Genomic DNA, 18181 nt, shown 5'->3' with positions numbered 1-18181 from the left:
CAGTTTACCCTCATGAAAGCCCTGTCTGAGGTCAGATGGATCCCCCCCGCCTGCAAGTTTCCCTGCTTGCAGTCCCTGCAGGCTCCTCTGCCTGCGCCCAGGAAGGAGGGAGTGAGGCAGGGAGGGGCTGGGCGGCGGCGGAGGGAGGGGGAGTCGCTCGGAGGGGGGCTGCCAGGGAGAGCGCGGGCCAATCAGAGCGTGCCCCGCCCGCGGCCAATCAGCGGCCGCCTGGCCCGGCGAGTCTGCCCCGCAGTGCGGGGCGGGGCCGCCGCGAGTGCGGGCGCCGCGTTACTCTTCGGAGCGGCTTCCTTCGGGGAGCACCGGGCAGGGGGCGTGTGTGCCCAGACGCGGGGGCGCGGGAGGCCGGCCCGCTCCGGTGCCAGCCCGGGGACATACCTGGACGCCTACACCAGGGCGGCGATGGTGCGATCCGGCGCTCCCGTGTGGACAGACTCACCGGCCGGGCTCTGTGCCGTGGAGGTGGCACCTGACTTGTGAGCGGCTCCGGGCGTGGCTGCTCTTCAGACCTCCAGGTTCTGAAGATTTACATCCCCAGTTTCTGAAGATTTACCTCCCCGGGGGCCTGCCTTCCCCCAGCTCCGGAGGGGAAGGGGGAGAAGTTGAACGGAGCCGCCGGGACTGAGAACATTGAGTGGAACAGCGGCCGCCGGGCCAGAGAGGGTGGGAACTGCGGGCGCCGGGAGGGAGGGGGCAGGAAACCACCTCTTTGCCCCCGTCGTCCCGGCCCTAAGGGCCTTTTGGCAGGACTGGCAGGACCAGAGTGTGGTCCTGGGATGTCTAGAGAGCCCGGGCAATGATGATCGCTGAGTGAGTGTCACTGGACGGAGCCTGGGTGGTTTGTTGACTGACAAGACAGGGAGGGATGCTAGGGAGGAAACTCAGGATGGGGACCATCTGTTCCCCCATCCCCAGCGGGACCAAGACATCATCATCGGACGTCTGCAATGCCGACTGGATGGCCTCGCTGCCCCCTCACCTCCACAACGTCCCCCTGTCCAATCTGGCAATCCCAGGTACTCTTCTGTTTCCTACTTGTCCCCGCTGTGTGTGCTTTCTGCCATGATAGTGCTGTGAATGGGCTGGGTGGCTTTTCTATTGTGCTGAGAAAAGAATTGTCAGTGACCTTAACTAAACCTCCTTTTTTATTCCCAAGCCAAAAACTTAACACTGAGGCAGCTGCTATGAAAGAGATTTAAGTACATTGGCATGGTCTGCAGAAAAGGGACTCAGGGAATGGAAGCGCCCTATTTTTGTGTGTCAGTTTATTTGTTTGTTTTGTGGAGGTTTTAAAGCTGCTTGTGACTTTTTGTATTTTTGTTTGTTTGTTTTTAGTTGATAGCCTTTATCCTAAGACTATTACCTTCTGAATATTGGGGCCAGGATATGTGAAGGGTGCATATTTACTCTAATCACAGAAAAAGGGTAAGGAATAAAAAAAAATCATTAACAATTTTAGATCTAGATCAAAATTAAAACTGAAAAGTATTTCCTTTCTAACTTCTCTGACCTTGCATATTAAGGGGAGGCTGGATGGGGCACAAATTATCATTAAAAAATAGGTTCGGATCCAGGACTGAGAATAAGGACACATATTTTTGTTGTTGGAAAAGCCAGAAATAGAGAAAGCAAGTGCTTGTCACAGGCAGTCATTAGGTGTGATGAGGCGGTGGTGGTGGAAGCGTTGTCTATATATACAGGTGTCTGCCTGACTGATCTTGAACTGAAGTCTTGAAAGCATTTCTTCTCCAGTTACTGTCTCTCTTCTGAGGGTTTTATAACTTGACATCACTCTCATTAGATTTGTTAAATGGGCCCTCCTCCAGCTACTCAAAGGCTAGTAAAGTCATGGGTTTCTAGGGAAGGACCTTTGGACTACAGTGGTGTTGGCCTCCTGTACTGGACAGAATCCTAGATGCTGGTACTTGGAAAGCACTCCTAGAAGCAGAAGATGGACTGCCGCCAATCCTTTCTCTCACCTGGAGACATAACAATTGACTTCACCCCTAGACTATCAGACAAACTCCTGGGAACAGTCTGCCTCTTGGGTGGCTATAAGATGACCTCATGCAACCTCCAGATTTTTGCTTTCCATGCATGAGGAAGAGCAGTGCTGGCCTCAGATGCAGCCTTTTCTTAATTACCTCTAATATTGGAGGTCTTCCAGGTTCATTGTCCTCGTGGGCTCTTGCTGCTTTTGAGCAAGGAGAGGACTGCTAAATGTCTTTAGAGTCATGATCACTTTTGTGTTTCATCTGCCTTCGACTGCTGCTTCTTGGGAAACACCAGATGGTTGTGCTTCAGAACAGGTCTTCTCCTTGTTTAATTGATGCCTGTGGAGTCATCACTGGAATGATACACAGGCCTCTTTTAACATTAGTCATTTGCCAGCAGGCATTCTGAAGGATTATTTTGTCAAGTGGTGCTGCAGATAGGTTGTGTGTGTTTGCAAACAGACAAACAGAATGGCATCTGAAGCAGGCCCTAAGTGGCTCTATCACTCAGGGCATGTCCAAAGTAGGTTGAGGCTTCCTCCTTCCTGTTGTACTTGGGACAATTGAGACCACAGCAGCCGCTCTGCCTGTGGCTTGGCAGTACACTCCAACTCCGGGTCTCTGGGAAGGAGCTGGGCATGTGTTCTGCAAGCCATAGATTATCTCACAGTAACTAGAGTTACCAGGGATTGATAGCTGCCGGGACCTGCTGTGGTGATGGAAATTCAATGATTAGCCAGGATGTAGGACACAGGAATGTATTCACCCTGCTTAGTAAAGTCTGGTCCTTTTAAACAAAAACAACAACAACAAAAAGGCCTTGACTTTTTAAAAGATGCTGAATTCACTACTATGAATGCCCTTTTCCTAGCAGTGGAAGTATACAAGTGTGTATGGACATATAAGCTCAAGACAGGAAAGCCCCATGGTAAGTGCGAGCCACCCCTTTCACACTCCTGCCCCATCAGTAGTTCCCTTTCCCCTACCTCACGCTTGATATTCCCTGGCTATATGCTAGCAGTTAAGTTCTGCCAAGCCTTGCTAGGAAATACAGAAGGCATTCAGGAAGTGGAGACTACCTACCATCTTCCTCCCTATTCCTCTCTTCCTCTTCCTCCTCTTCATCGCCATCATTGTAGCTATTATTTCCTGAGCACTACCATGCAACACACACACACACACACACACACACACACACACATTAGCTCAAATCCTTACACCTCTGAGATAGGTATTATTCCCATTTGGACATAAGAAAATGATTGTTCAGTGAGGTTAAGTAATTTTCTCAAATGGTAAATAGCAGAACTAATACTTAAACCTCTGTGTAGCTAGCTCCAAAACCCATGCACTGTCCCTGTGCCCTTAAGGGGACCTTGGGAAGTGCAGAGCAGCGGTGTATAGGGGGGTGGGGGGCAGTTTCTAATTGAAAACCCGTTTTCACAGACCATCCTCTGCAGCAAATGAAAGAATTTTTCAAACTAAGTAGGTGTATTTTTTTTTATTTTCTACATGTTTTTTAGATTTATTGGGGTGACATTGGTTAATAAAGTTACGTAGGTTTCAGCTGTACAATTCTATAATACATCATCTGTATACTGTATTGTGTGTTTACATCCACAAGCCAAGTTTCCTTCCACCATCACCATTTATCACCCCCTATGCCTTCTTCTACCTCCCTCCACCCCCAAAACTAAGTGGTTTTTATCTAACTCATTATGAATCACAGTGAAGAGATAAATTGATACATATATGTGTTTACATGTTATATGTCTGAGTCATGCAGAGGTGGACAAAATTTACAGTTGTGAGCGTGTGAAGCACAGAGTTTATTATTGTACTATTATTTATTGTACTATTTATATATATATATATTACAACTGTAAACCTACTTTGGCCCACCCCTGTATATACATATACATTTCCTTATTTACAATTGTAATAGTAGATAGGATTTTAGAATTGGAACCCAGTAAGTTTCAAACTTAGTGCACAGACCTATTTTATGTGCATGCGCACGTGTGTGCACGTACACGAGTGTGTGCTTGCATGAGCTGACCTAGGACATCTGTAAGACAGTGTCAGATCTATGAGGATGGGGCTAGGGCATCAGTGACATGGGAATGGGCAGGGAAAGAGCAGGTGGTCTGGCAGTAATAACAGACCTGGGTCCAAGAAAACTATGTCAGATTTGACTGCATCTGTTGTATTTGCCTGAGTCGTGATGGGAGCGAGCATGTGTGAGTGTGCACCTCTCCACAAGCCTTGATGTATTATTTTACTTCCACAACTGTTAAGAGCACCTGTTCATGACTGGTATTACGCAAACATATTCAAATATCTTGGAGAAGAACTTCAGAACAAATTTCATTGCCAACTGCAGAGTGTGACTGGAGACCCTAAGGATAAAGGATCTGGAAATTGCAATAGTCAGATTTCTAAATTCCAGCTTTATAAATATTTTTTTCTGATGTTAGTGAAAGCATGATATTCTTTATGGAATTTATTTCTATAATTCATATAGCTTTTCAATGAATTCCTTTTCTTTTCATATTTTGGTGTTGGTTGTTTTTGTTTGCTTGTTTGTTTGCCATGCTTTCCCCTTTCTTTTTATTAAAGGTAAACTATTAGAAAGAGCTTTGAACTTAAGGTTTCCAAAATTTGATATTGATGATTCTGTCTGTGGGATATCAAAGTACTATCAAACAGAATGGCATCTTAAGCAGATGGGACTGAGTTTCCTCCTTTGTAATTAAGATGTTGGATTAGATAAAATACAGTCATTTTTACATTGAATAGTCTTTGATTAATTTGAAGGTTTGGTGGTTTGTTTTTTTTTTGTTTGTTTGTTTGTTTTTTGTCCACATGTAGAAAAAGATGGGAAGTATGATTGGGTCATTTTAGGTCAAAGACCATTTCTTTTATGTCTCTTTGAAAGAAGCATTTTTGGCATGTGCAAACAGAGAATCACAATTGCCAGAAGGAAGAAGGGTCCTCTCACTTTGGCATCCTAAAAGGGACTGTCCATAAGTTGTTCTGAATGAACAGGCTCTGAGTACATTTTAAGAAGCCTCCAGAGCCCAGCGGCGTGGCTCAGTGGTTGAGTGCTGACCTGTGAACCAGGAGGTGATGGTTCTATTACTGCTCAGGGAACATAACTGGGTTCGATTCTTGATCAGCCTCCATCCCCAGTGGGGTGTGTGCAGGAGGCAGCCAGTCAATGATTCTCTCTCATCACTGATGTTTCTAGCTGTCTCTCTCCTTTCCTCTCTAAAATTAATTAATATTATAAGACACACACACACACACACACACACACACACACACACACACACACACAAAAGAAGCCTAGGCTCAGGTCTGTGAGAGACCCAAAAATGAATTAGGCCTAAAGAGCTTATAATCTAATGGCAGATACCATATATAATTTTAAAAGAACAACAACGAATTAGATTAAACAGAAATATAAATAAAGTTATAGAAGTACACAGACTGGAAAGATTAATCGCAAAGTGTAAGATTAGGAACTAATTTGTTGGGGGGGGAAATGGCATTTGACCTGGGATTTGAAGAATGGTCAAAATTTCGAGGAATGTGGCTTGAGGGTCAGGATTGGGAAGGGGGCTTTCCAGGTGAAATAACCTAATTAAGTGAAAGGATGGAAGTATATTTGAGAAAGGGCTGGAGGACTTCCTCTCTTGCCCCTCAGTAACACTTTGTTAATATTTTTATCGGAGCACTTCTCAACTGATTGCTATTTTTAGGTATCTGTCTTCCAGATCATTTGGAAACAATTTACACACAGAGAATATGATTTATTTATCTTTATAATCCTAAATCTTAGTACAGGGTAGTATCTTAGCCATTGGTGACCAGAAAATAAGTGTTGGAAAAGAAGCTTGTAGCCACCATAATTTTCAATTGTAATCAAATATAAACTGTATATACTGATTTGTGTAAATAGCCATGTGAAGCAATTGGAACATTTTCCAATCAATTTATTGTTATTTTGCAAAATATTCCTGTATTTCACGATAAGGCTTATCACAGAGCCCCATTAGAAATGAGATTTCTGAGGCAGAGTGAAATGGAGAAATCAGAAGCAGGAACTCTGATGTACTAGTAACTTCTATCCTAGGAACAATCCCCTCTCCCCCATGCTTTCTGCCTTCCTTCACCCTTGTCAAATGTGAGCTCATCACGTTTCCTTTCTGGCTGCAGTCTCAGACTGCTCTCATTTCTTGTCTCGGTCTTCACCTCCCTTCCACTGACCTGTGTCAACCTTTGCTCAGGTGCTCCTCACTGCTCTCCAATTCCCAGATGCTTCTCGGTTCTCATCTTGCTGAGGAGCATACCCTTCTGAAATCCTATCCTTTTCCTCCGCAGTGCTGCCTTTGGCCACTGCTGTTTTTCTATGGCCCCACATTCACTGTCCACATGTGTGCCATGGTGACAAAAATCACAACAGGGAGTAGGATGAAGGAACCATTACTCAATCCTTCTGGAAGTTGGACTAGGTCTGGTGCATCTACTAGTAAAAGAGACTTGTGCACTCGAAAGGGTGTAAAATACATTATAGAACAAGACACTTAGGTAGCTTCCCTTTGAGGATAACATAAGCCATGAATTGGCCCTAAAACAAACCCATCCCCCGCCTGGAATTGAGGCTGTGGAAAGTCAAGGACCCAGCTGAAGCTACCAAGGCTGACCCAATCAAGAAAAACCAATCATGGGACCAAAATGGTTTCTTTAGTGGGAACAGGCTTTTTTTGTTGTTGTTTTTCTTTTTTTCTTTGTTTTTCCTTCTAGGTGGTCATGGTAAGAAATAGAAAGACACTATGACTTTGTTGTTCCCATTAGTAGATTTCCCTCCTAGGAAAGCTGATCACTTCCCTAAATTTCCTCATCTGCACCCCCAATCACATAAAAACCACAAGGAATTTTGTTAGGAATCACACGTCTGTTAAGAAGCAGAATCCTGGGGTGGTTAAAAGTATTAATACAGTGGTTAAAAGTATTAATACAGTCTCTGTATTTGTACACCAACTATGCTCTTTACAACTTTGACCTTGGGCATGTTACTTAACCTTTCTATGCCCCAGTGTCCTCTGTAAAATAGAGATAACAATGGCACTACGTCATTCGGTCAGTGTGAGAGTTAAATGAATTAGTTCACATAGCACATTTAGAACAGATTCTGCCACAAAATGAGCACTATATAATAATGGTCATTTTTGCATTAATTATTGAAAACCTGCACCTATAATGATCAACACAAAAAGAGGTAATTTACAATCCAGTTAAGGATCTGACCTTCCAATTAAGCATGTGGCTCAGTGTCCTCTGTCTGATCAGATCAGGCTAGCTTGAATATCATCCCCTCAAGGAGATTTAGAGTTAAGGGAAGGATACATGGAGGGTTGTCCAGGGTGTGAGTATCAAGGGAGTCTTAAATGCAATATGAGGGCAGCTGATCAAGAGGGCCAGGAAAATCTTCGTTAACTACTTACTCTATGCTCTCAGTCCAAGTTCAGCTGTCAGACTCTGTCACCTCCAGCCATCCAAAGCCTTTGGAAAAATCCAACCCTGTACAACCTCTTTTCCTCCTGTCTTCATTATTTGTCCTCCTAACCCAGTCATTTTGTTCCCATCTCAAAAGTAGTGGCATTACAAAATGCTTTCCTATGAACACATCTTGTTTTTATGTATTATGTTTTGATTAATTTTGAGGAAGAAAGGGAGATGGATAGAGATATAGAAACATTAATGAGAAACATCATCGATCAACTGCGTTCTACACGCCCCCCACTGGGATGGAGTCTGCAACCTGGGCATATGCCCTGACTAGGAATCCAACCAGTGACCTCTTGGTTCTTGGGTTAACGCTCAACTGCTGAGCCACATCGGCTAGATTGAACACATCTCTACAGATTTTATACCTCCTTCCTCAGCCATTGGAGTAGCTTTAAGATCTCTCCCAACATATAGATTACAACCCCCATACACGAATACACACATACTACTCAACACACACACACATGCACACACACTGAGCCATGACCTTAGCCTCACCTTCAAGAGAACCCCAATTCTAATGCCTGTTCTAGTTTTGCTTTTAGAAAGATCCTGCAAAACTCGCCCACCCACATTTCAGATCCTAGGAGCCTGCTGCTTTCACCTGCAAGCCGCTGGTTCAGACAGGCTTTTGAGGTTTTGGTTTCTAGCACATAATCCGTCCTGACCTCCACTGCATGGGACAAGTTGGCTCCACATCTCTCCTCAGCTTCTAAGAGCTTCTTAGAATAGGCACACTGGAGAAAATGTTAGTGAAATAAATGCTTTAGTTTCCTGCAATTGCTTTTGGGAAAAGCACAAATGCCAATTAACCCTAATTAGAGTTTCAAGCCAGGCTGCAGAGGAGGGATTATTTATAAACATCGTAATAGGTGGGTGTGTTTGTGTGAAAAGAATTTGAACACATGTCAAGAATCCAATATAGGCAGAGAATTATGACTAAATCTGATTGTATATCTACACCCGTGGTTGAGCAGGATCCCTTTCACTTTCTCAAGTCCATAGGAATTTGGATTATATTACTAAACACCCACGAGGATCAACCAGTACTCAGGAGGATTCCATTAGTATATCTCTAGTTGCTCCAAGATAAAATAGATTTGGCCACAGAAGCCTGCATTGCTCTAATGAAGATGTCTAGTTCTGTTATCTACGAAGCATTGGCAGTCTTAGATTGTCTACTAAGCTGACATTTTCTAAGAGAATCACAGGGTTGTCTTTTTAAAGAAATTTTTTTTATTGATTTTGAGAGAGAGAGGAAGGGAAAGGGAGACAGAAACATCTATGTGAGAGCTGAATTAGCTGCCTCCTGCATGCCCCCTATCAGGAATTGACCCCACAACCCAGGCATGTGCCCTGTCTGGAACTTGAACCAGCAACCTTTCCTTTTGGTGCATGGGACAACGCCCAAACAACTGAGTCACACCAGCCAGGGAAGGTTATTTTTTTTTTTTTAATTTCATATTATTCTAGAACTAATGGCTGCAAGGTGTCATATCTTTTCAGATAATATTCTATAGGCAGCATTTGTACTTTGTAATGCAAATGTCTTGCCCAGCAGCCTCAGTGTGTGGTAATGGTAGAACTGAAAATTTTCTAGACTCTGTCCGACTGAGATGAATATTTTATGATTACAGCTTATATGCTGTATGATTTGAAGGCTTATATGCTAAAAGCAGTATTCTTAAAATACAATTTAAAGCAGATAAAGGTGAAGACAGTGTCCCACCCTCCTCCATGGGTTTGAGTTTAGGTTATCATCCTGGCAGGAGGTGCCCATATGGATGGTCATAAAAATTGTATGAGCACCTTGTGTTAACTTGGCTAAAAAAAAATATTGATGCTTGCTTATTCCTTATGTTTCTTTTGGTTCTCATTGTTTATATTTGTAAATGTATTCATTTAAAGGACAATCATTTGTTCAAGGGATATTTGTTGAGTACCCTTTTCTGCCAGGTACTGATGAGCTGAATATACAGATGAATAAGAGTCTTCTCTCTTGACAAAACCGGTTTGGCTCAGTGGTAGAGCGTCGGTCTGCGAACTGAAAGGTCCCGGATTCGATTCCGGTCAAAAGCATGTATCTTGGTTGTGGGCACATCCCCGGTAGGGGGTGTGCAGGAGGCAACTGGTCAATGTTTCTCTCTCATCGACGTTTCTAGCCCTCTATCCCTTTCCCTTCCTCTCTGTAAAAACTCAATAAAATATATTTAAAAAAATTAAAAAAGTCTTTTCTCTGCTCCTCAGGAAGTTAGGATTTCACAATAGAAGAAAGCTAACATTCAAACACTATGGGGAAGAGTGCAGAGGGGACCATACCACTCAGACACTCAGAAAACCAGCACCCAATTCCATTACTGGTAGGAGAAGGAAAGGTTGGTAGATTAGGCTTCTGAGAGGAGATGGCCCTTGGGTTGAATCATAAAGAGCAAGTAGAAAATATCCAGGTATTATAGGAAGAAATATGAGTGTCACAATGCAGAGGTACCAAGGAGCAAGCATAGATTTCATTTAAAGAAAGGAATGGAGCTGAAACCGGTTTGGCTCAATGGATAGAGCGTCGGCCTGCGGACTGAAAGGTCAGGGGCATGTACCTTGGTTGCAGGCACATCCCCAGTAGGGGGTGTGCAAGAGGCAGCTGATGGATGATTCTCTCTCATTGATGCTTCTAACTCTCTATCCTTCTCACTTCCTCTCTGTAAAAAAATCAATAAAATATATTTTAAAAAAGAAAGAAAGGAAGGAAGGAAGGAAGGAAGGAAGGAAGGAAGGAAGGAAGGAAGGAAGGAATGGAGATGAGGTTGGGAAAGTAGGCTAATGAGCCTTGTGTGTCATTCGAAAATTAAACATTAAATGTTACCCTGAGGCAAAAAGTAACTTAGAAAAACTTGTTCAGGAATGGATTAAAAGTCCTAAAATAACTGCATAAGGGTAAAGAAAAACAAAATGACTCCTCAGCTTTTTCAACGTAAGTCGGAACCCACCTACATAAGCACCTATGTCACTCACATGGAGCACATACACAGCAGTAATGAAGTGAAACAGTAAAAAAAAAAAAAAAAAAAAAAAAAAATGTAAAAGAAAGATAACAATTCCTGACCTTTACTTATGGTAAATAAATAATAAACAACATAAAGCACATATGTATATACGTTGAAATGACTGAACTTTTTAATTTATTTTTTATTTTTTAAAATATATTTTATTGATTTTTCACAAAGAGGAAGTGAGAGGGATAGAGAGTTAGAAACATCGATGATAGATAAACATCAACCAGCTGCCTCCTGCACACCCCCTACTGGGGATGTGTCCGCAACCAATGTACATGTCCTTGACCGGAATCAAAACTGGGACCTTTCAGTCCACAGAGCCAAACTAGTTTCAGCTGGAACTTTTTTTTATATATAAATAAATTGGAGATGCCAACGTAACCACGTAACGACACATGTCAAGTCCAACATAACCCAAGAACTGCCTGTATAGATATTTTAGAGAAGAAGGGAGAGAGATAGAAACATCAATGATGAGAGAGAATCATTGATCAGCTGTCTCCTGAACACCCCCCACAAACTGGGTATGTGCCCTGACTGGAAATCGAACCATGACCTCCATTGAGCCACTCTGGTTGGTCAGCAGGGACATCTTAATAAGATGGGATGGGAGCCTGGGGAGGCCTCCTGGGGGAAGTGATGAATAAACTACAATGTAAAGGATACATAGGAATTAGCCTCAGGATAAGAGGAACATGGTGAAGACTTTCAAGAGAGACTATGGCCCATGTAAGAAACAGAAATGGTTCTTTATAGCTTACCATAGGTTGCAAAGAAGAGAGTGGCAGGACACAGTCTAAGACACCATGTTAAACTGATTTAGCTCTAACTTAATAGGCCTGGGAAGAGTGTTAAGCAGGTGAATGGCAAGATCAGTTTTGTGTTTTGGAAAGATCATTTGGGCTGCAGTCCCCAAAACGTACTGAATTTAGAAGTGCTATATCGAGGGAAACCATTTATTCAATAGAATGCTGATGAGGTCATCCAAGTGCTAGGTGTTACTGACCTGAGAAGGAGAGTGACAGTGTGCATGAAGGAAAAGGGACAGACACAGGAGATATATAGGAAGAGGTATCAATAGGAGTTGGTGATTAATTGGAGGTCAAATCTGTCTTGAGTAACTGGGAGGAGGGTGATGGCATTCCCAGAAATAGGGATAGAGGAGAAGGAGCAGGTATAGGAGTAGAGGGAGGGAGATAGACTTGGTTCGGGGCATATACTCAGAGTTTGAAGTACCCTTGGGACATTTCAGAATTGGGAGATGGACATAGTTAGCATCCAGTGGAAATGATTTTAGAGCTCAATCTTACATTTCACCATTTACCCACCCCTACACCCTCATTCATAGTTACTCTTATATTCAATATAAAGTATTTCAATTTGGTGATTTTAACTAAAAGTTTACTTCTTTCAGGAAATCTGTCTTGAACTTTTAGTCCCAGATAAATTACCCTCCTGAGACGGGGAGAGGGGGGGCTGCAAGGGGGACGGGGTGGTAGCAGTGTCAGCTGGTTCTTCATGAATTCTGTCATGTCTTGTTTAACTGTTTCCCCAAGATATTGGCAGCTTGGGGTAAGGTGAGGTTAGCTGTGTGCTCTACATCACAACCCAGATGTGAAGTAGAAACTTTCAATTACTTTACCACTTCATCAAGCAGCATTTATTTCATAAACTGACATCCAGGGTTTCACAAAGAGGCTGAATAAAAGCAGAAGAATTTTGTAGTAGAAGATTTAATTTAACTTTTTCTCCTATCTACCCTAAACATTTTCTTGTTTTCCCCTAAATCCTCACATTACCTTTTCTCTTACATTAAAAACTGAAAGGTTCTTAAAGGAAATAAGATTGTCTCAGAACTGAGAAAGCTCCTCAGGGGATGACCCAGTGCCCTTTGTGTGGCATTACTTTACCAAAGATGATGCCATCTGTTCAGGGACAGAGCAGGGTGCTAATTAGCAAAGTAAAGGAAGAATTTCTTATTAATGAACCACCTATACAGTACCTTATTTGGGGGGTGATGGTTGGGGTCTCCCAGACATTTGAAGAAGAGAATATTTTTCAAAGGAAAATAGATACCCATTCATATGTAGAGGGCTTAAAAATGCCTCCCACACACGGAATTGAAAACGCTTTGACTCACATAAATCATAGGAAGTTGGGTAAGATTTGGAGACTATATAGGGCAGTGGTTGGCAAACTGCGGCTCTTTGGCCCCTTGACTTTTTAGCAAAGGCCAGCTTAGGAGTACCCTAATTAAGTTAATAACAAAACTACCTATATAGTTTAAGTTTAAAAAAATTGAGTCTCAAAAGAAATTTCAGTCGTTGTACTGTTGATATTTGGCTCTGTTGACTAATGAGTTTGCCCACCACTGATCTAGGGCAATGAAATTCCCCAGGTGCTCTATAGAGTCTTAAGGAGTGCCCATAAGGACACATCAAGGTCAGGAGTGGGGACTGTCCCAAAAGGCCTTTCACCAAAGAAGCTCTACTTGTATTTGTTTTCCTATAGATACTTTATTTGCCAATGCTCCAGGTCTGAAAGTGCCCTGAAAACCTCTGATTTATTCTAATCCTCTGCCTCCTCCAGCCACTTGGGATTAGACCAGGACCAGCTCTCTGAATTTCCAAGCTGATATCTATCTTCAGACAGCGGGGTGCCTCTTGGCTTTCAGCAAATAAAAAATAAGTCGATCTACATCCTCTGCTTCCAAGTATTACGGTTGTTTTGTTGCATTGCGAATAATTATGAATTCAGTAGGCACCTGATTAAAAATTAAATTGGCCACATGGCCCTCTCAGATTTTGTAGACCATTTGGTGGTTATTAGCACTCTCCCACATGCCCCATGGAAAATAATCAAGTCTGATAGGTGAAGTTTATCCCTTTGGGTTGGCAAAGCTTAAAGATATTACCTCATTTAGGAAACTGCTAAATTGTTCCCTGAACTTGAACCTTGGACTCCTTTTAGCTATATTTTATATGTCCTAAAGATGCCAGGCTGTCTGCATTTGTCAATATGGAGTCAAGTTTTCTACAAATGCTGCATTTCCCCAAGGGCCTATCTATTCAGGTGTGTGAGATGGGAGGCCCCCAGGAGATGTTATTAGAAGGTAATTTAAACAGCGTAAGTTGCAAGAAATCTACTCTCTGGGACTTTTCCTTTTAAATGGTTGAGTGCTGTATTTTATTATAGCCACTCATTTAGCCGTCCTTTCTACCGTAGTTTATTTTTGTCCTCTGTGTCTTTTGACACATACTTCTTCATTGGCCCAGATAACTCAAGCTAGAAGGTCGAATGGAGATAAATGGAGTTGGGGGTGCACAGATGCTGGTGGTGAACTGGTGCAGTGAAATTCTGCCTGTTTAAGGAGATGGATGAACCAAAATGAATTTTGGGGAAAGATCAGGACACCTAGGCTAACTAATCTTAGACAACTCTATATAAATGGCTGTGCATTCAAGTAATCATACTTGCATTTATTCTATATACATGTATTCAGTACCTGCCATATGCCAGAAACGTACAAACTAAAGATAGAGATATGAGTATGAATTAGACATGATCCTAGCCTCAAAACTCAGTCAGATGCCAGTGATAGGGAGGTAATTACCACACATCATCCCAAGTTCAAGTGTATATTATACAAAATGCTGTGGAAGCACAGGTCAAAGCTCAGTTAAATCTGCTTGGGGGAGTCATGTGAACTCGCAGGGAATGACAGGGTCACATCTCAGTAATTAAAGTGGAAAGGCAAGAGACCATGAGATTGTTCCCAAGGACTGTAAACAAATCTTTTGCTATATCCAATAACCATAAGGCCCACTTCTCAGACATAGCAACATTGTAAATGACTACATTCTTAGCTCAGGCTACAGAAATATGGTAACATGCAAAATTATAATCTGCTCATATCAAATTTATTTCAGTGTTCATACATTACATCAGGTATTTAATCTCTTTAAATTTAAAGATTAAATATCTGATTGTAATACAAGATGTTTTTCTATAAAATTGCCCTTAAACATTTTCAGTATTTAAGAACATGTGCTCATTTTCCTCTCTGTTCCTGATATTTTTATCTTATATCTATCTTTAATTTTTATTCAAATGAAAGGTAGTATAGAGAAGTTTATAGAAGTGGTTTTGTTTTAGCATAACTAAGTTCAAATCCTAGTTACTAATTATGCACCTTGAATAAAAGTTGAACATTTCTGTTCCTTAGGTTTCTCATCTGTAGAATGGATATAATTATAGTATCTCTGTCACAAGTGTAAGGTTAGAGGAAGCACAGTCCAGAAGACAAACCTTAGTCTGACATCAGTTGCCAGTGTGAGGGTCTTCAAGATCACTGTTAGGTATGATAATCTGCTAGAAGGATTGGCAGAATTTACTGAAAGCTGGTACTTAAAAAAAATTATTTATTGATTTTTAGAGAGAGAGGAAGAGAGCAGGGGAGAGAAAGAGAAAGAAACATTGATAGCTACCTCCTGCACATCTCCCACTGGAGATCAAGCCCCAAACCCAGGCATGTGCTCTGACCAGGAATTGAACTGGTGAATTCTTGGTGCATGGGACAACTCTCAACAAATTGAGCCACACCAATTTGGTGAAAACTGGTACTTTGATTACAGAGAAAGGTACAGATTAAAATTAGCCAAGTGAAAAGATATGTAGAGCAGAGTCCAGCCAAGTTCCAAATGTTGGCACTTCCAGTTGTCCTCTCCTCTGGACTCCTGGACAGAGCTCTTTTCCTGGTATTGATGTTGCAATAGTCACAAAATACTGCTATTTAGGGTTGCTTACCAAGCCTTGGTGTCCAGAGTCTTTATTGAGACTCCACGTGGCCAACCTCAGATTCCAGCCCCTCCAGAGGGTAAGCCTGTACCCATGGACTTAAAGCCACCATCATAAATTACATTCTTAGACTTTTTTTGATGTGGCCCCAAACCCCCCTATAAAGATTCTCTTATTAGGCAGGATATTCCAGTCCTTAAGAGATTACCTCCCTCCCAGGGCCAAAGACAAAGACCAGAACTCTCTGTGGATAAGGTTCAATTCTTCACTACATAACAAAGTTGTTTAAAAATCTATATATACTAGTGGCCCAGTGCACATATTTGTGCACATTGAAAGGAAGTTAATTAGAAGAAAGATTCATGCAGTAATTAGATCACTGCAAAAAAAAATTACTTGTCAAAATAGTATATATAATATAGTATTATAAAATCAAAACGTGTGTGATTGGCACCAGCGAGAGCTTTATATGTATCATGCATGCATGAGTCAATGTTTATTTTTAAATTGCTAGTGCACGTCAAATGTACTGACCAGTCAGTCAAATGGACAGATAGTCATTTAGCCATATATATATGGCTAATATGCTAAGTATCCAACTGTCTAGGTAATGACATCATGTAGCAACACCTGGTTTTCTTTCCCTAGTGACTAGCCCAGGAATACAAATTGCTTTATAGCCTGGTGCAAACATTTCACAGTTTAACCAAATGTCTGTTAAGTGCTTTCCCGTGCATCATCTCATTTGATCATCACAGAAGTCCTAGAGTAGGTAGATCGGAGACTCAGTAGAATTCTACTTTGATTTTCATTAGCCAGAAAATGGAGATTTAGAAAGTTTAGAAGCTTGACCCAACCGAAAAGAACTAAGAAATGGTAGACCTTGAAAACGACTTCAGGTTTTCTCACTGCACAGAATATAGTCAAACACTGCTGCAGTTCAATATTTTATCCTTTGTTTTCCCTGCATGATCTACAATAATAACCTGCTTCCTGTTGATATTTACTAATTTACTGCTGTGTTGCTGACAATTACCTGAAAGAGAAGTTAAGGTGCTTCACTGAGCTGGAAAAAATTTAGCTAAATCAGAAAGTAAGTGTAATTAAGCAAATTCATTATATATATTAAAAGGCTAAGTTGATTCGCATACGCGCGATACATATAAAGCTCTTGCTGGTGCCAATCACACACATGTTTCCACCTGTCAATGTCAATCATGAATTTGGTTCACACTTCTAATATGGAGAAAGGGAAAATAGTGATATTAAAATATTTCTTCTAATTAATTTCCTTTCAATGTGCATGAATTTGTGTACCAAGCCACTAGTATATAGATAAAAGGCTAAGTGACCATCGATTGACCATCTGATCAGCCAGTAGTTATGATGTGCACTGGCCACCAGGGGGAAGACTCTAAATGCAGGAGCTGCTGAGCTGCCATCACTTGGCAGCAGCAATTCTTGGGTGACACATCCCAGAACCAGAGAGGAGGGAGACTGATTCCTCTCTATTCCTCTCACACTCCAGGACTCCTTGGGGGATGTTGGAGAGCTAGCTTCAGTCCGATTGCCTCAGGCCAGCCCAAGGGACCCCACCTGCCAAAGGGATCCTGCTCACTCCCCAGACACCCTTAGAGCCATGGTGCGGCTAGCCAGGGAGGGATCAGGGGCTTTGGCCTGAGAGACAAGTTTAAGTAGCAACCTAAGTTGTGTTCCACTGAGACAAAAGGGAAACCAACTTTTATAGCTAAAGTTTCCACTCAGGTTCTCAATTGATCCACTTTCTGTAAATGAGGTATCCAGAGAACTGATTGGACATGGCAGGTCTCAGCTTGTTGGTAGAAAGGAAACCAGGGTTTCTCTGTACTGGTTGACTCAAAGAGTTAACAAGTGGGGCACAGACCTTGAAGCCAGGAATTCAGCCTGTGGTTCTTTCTGGTATACAGAGTACATGAAGAGCCCCTGTCAGCAAGTGGGTGCTCAGCTTATCCTATCTAATAAAAGAGTATTATGCAAATTGACTATATTCCACTACATCCACAAGCCATGCCCACCAGCCAATCAGAGTAAGTATGCAAATTAACCCAACCAACATGGCTGCAGCCACAGAGTGAGCAGGAAGCTTGGGTTTCCCTGGCAATGGAGGAAGCTAAGCTTCCTGCACACCCTGGCCTCTGCTCCAGGCTACCAAGTTTCAATTATAGAAGATAAATAAATCTCAGATCCCAGGGCCTCTGCTTGGGCTGCTGGGGGGGGCATGGCCGGCCTGAAAACCAACATAGGCCCCTTGCCTAGGCTGCTCCACATCACAAAGGAACCCCCACCCTGATCCAGGATACCCTTCAGGGCAAACCAGCTGGCCCCCACCCATGTACCAGGCCTCTATCCTATCTAATAAAATAGTAATATGCAAATTGACCATCACTCCACCACATAAGATGGCTGCCCCATGAGGACACAAGATAGCCACCACAAGATGACCAGCAGGGGAGGGCAGTTGAGAGGCATCAGGCCTGCAAGGGAAGGCATTTGGGGGCAATCAAGCCTGCAGGGGAGGACAGGCAGTTAGGGGTGAGACCAGGCTGGCAAAAGAGGGAAGTTGAGGTGAATGAGCCTGCAGGGAAGAAAAGTTGGAGGGACCCAGGCCTGCAGGGGAGAGCAGTTAGGGGCAAATAGGCTGGCAGGGGAGCAGTTAGACATCTATCAGGCTGGCAAGTGAGTGGTTAGGGGGTAATCAGGCTGATAGGC

General features: G+C 42.5%; 1 protein-coding gene across 1 annotated transcript in view; it reads left to right on the top strand.

The window, feature by feature from the left end:
• The first annotated feature begins 292 nt into the window (after nucleotides 1–292).
• The window catches only part of PLCXD2 (phosphatidylinositol specific phospholipase C X domain containing 2), a 58378-nt gene continuing 40489 nt past the window's right edge, over nucleotides 293–18181 (top strand). The window contains exon 1 of the mRNA XM_036448416.2: nucleotides 293–1034. Coding sequence (XP_036304309.1) covers nucleotides 884–1034 — 151 coding nt within the window. The 5' untranslated portion in view covers nucleotides 293–883. The remainder of the gene's footprint in view (nucleotides 1035–18181) is intronic.

This window comes from Pipistrellus kuhlii, unplaced genomic scaffold (genome assembly GCF_014108245.1).
Source record: "Pipistrellus kuhlii isolate mPipKuh1 unplaced genomic scaffold, mPipKuh1.p scaffold_m20_p_2, whole genome shotgun sequence".
In the NCBI taxonomy this organism is placed as follows: Eukaryota; Metazoa; Chordata; class Mammalia; order Chiroptera; family Vespertilionidae; genus Pipistrellus; species Pipistrellus kuhlii.
The sequence above is the reverse complement of the archived record's forward strand: the minus strand, read 5'-3'. Positions and strand labels throughout refer to the sequence as shown.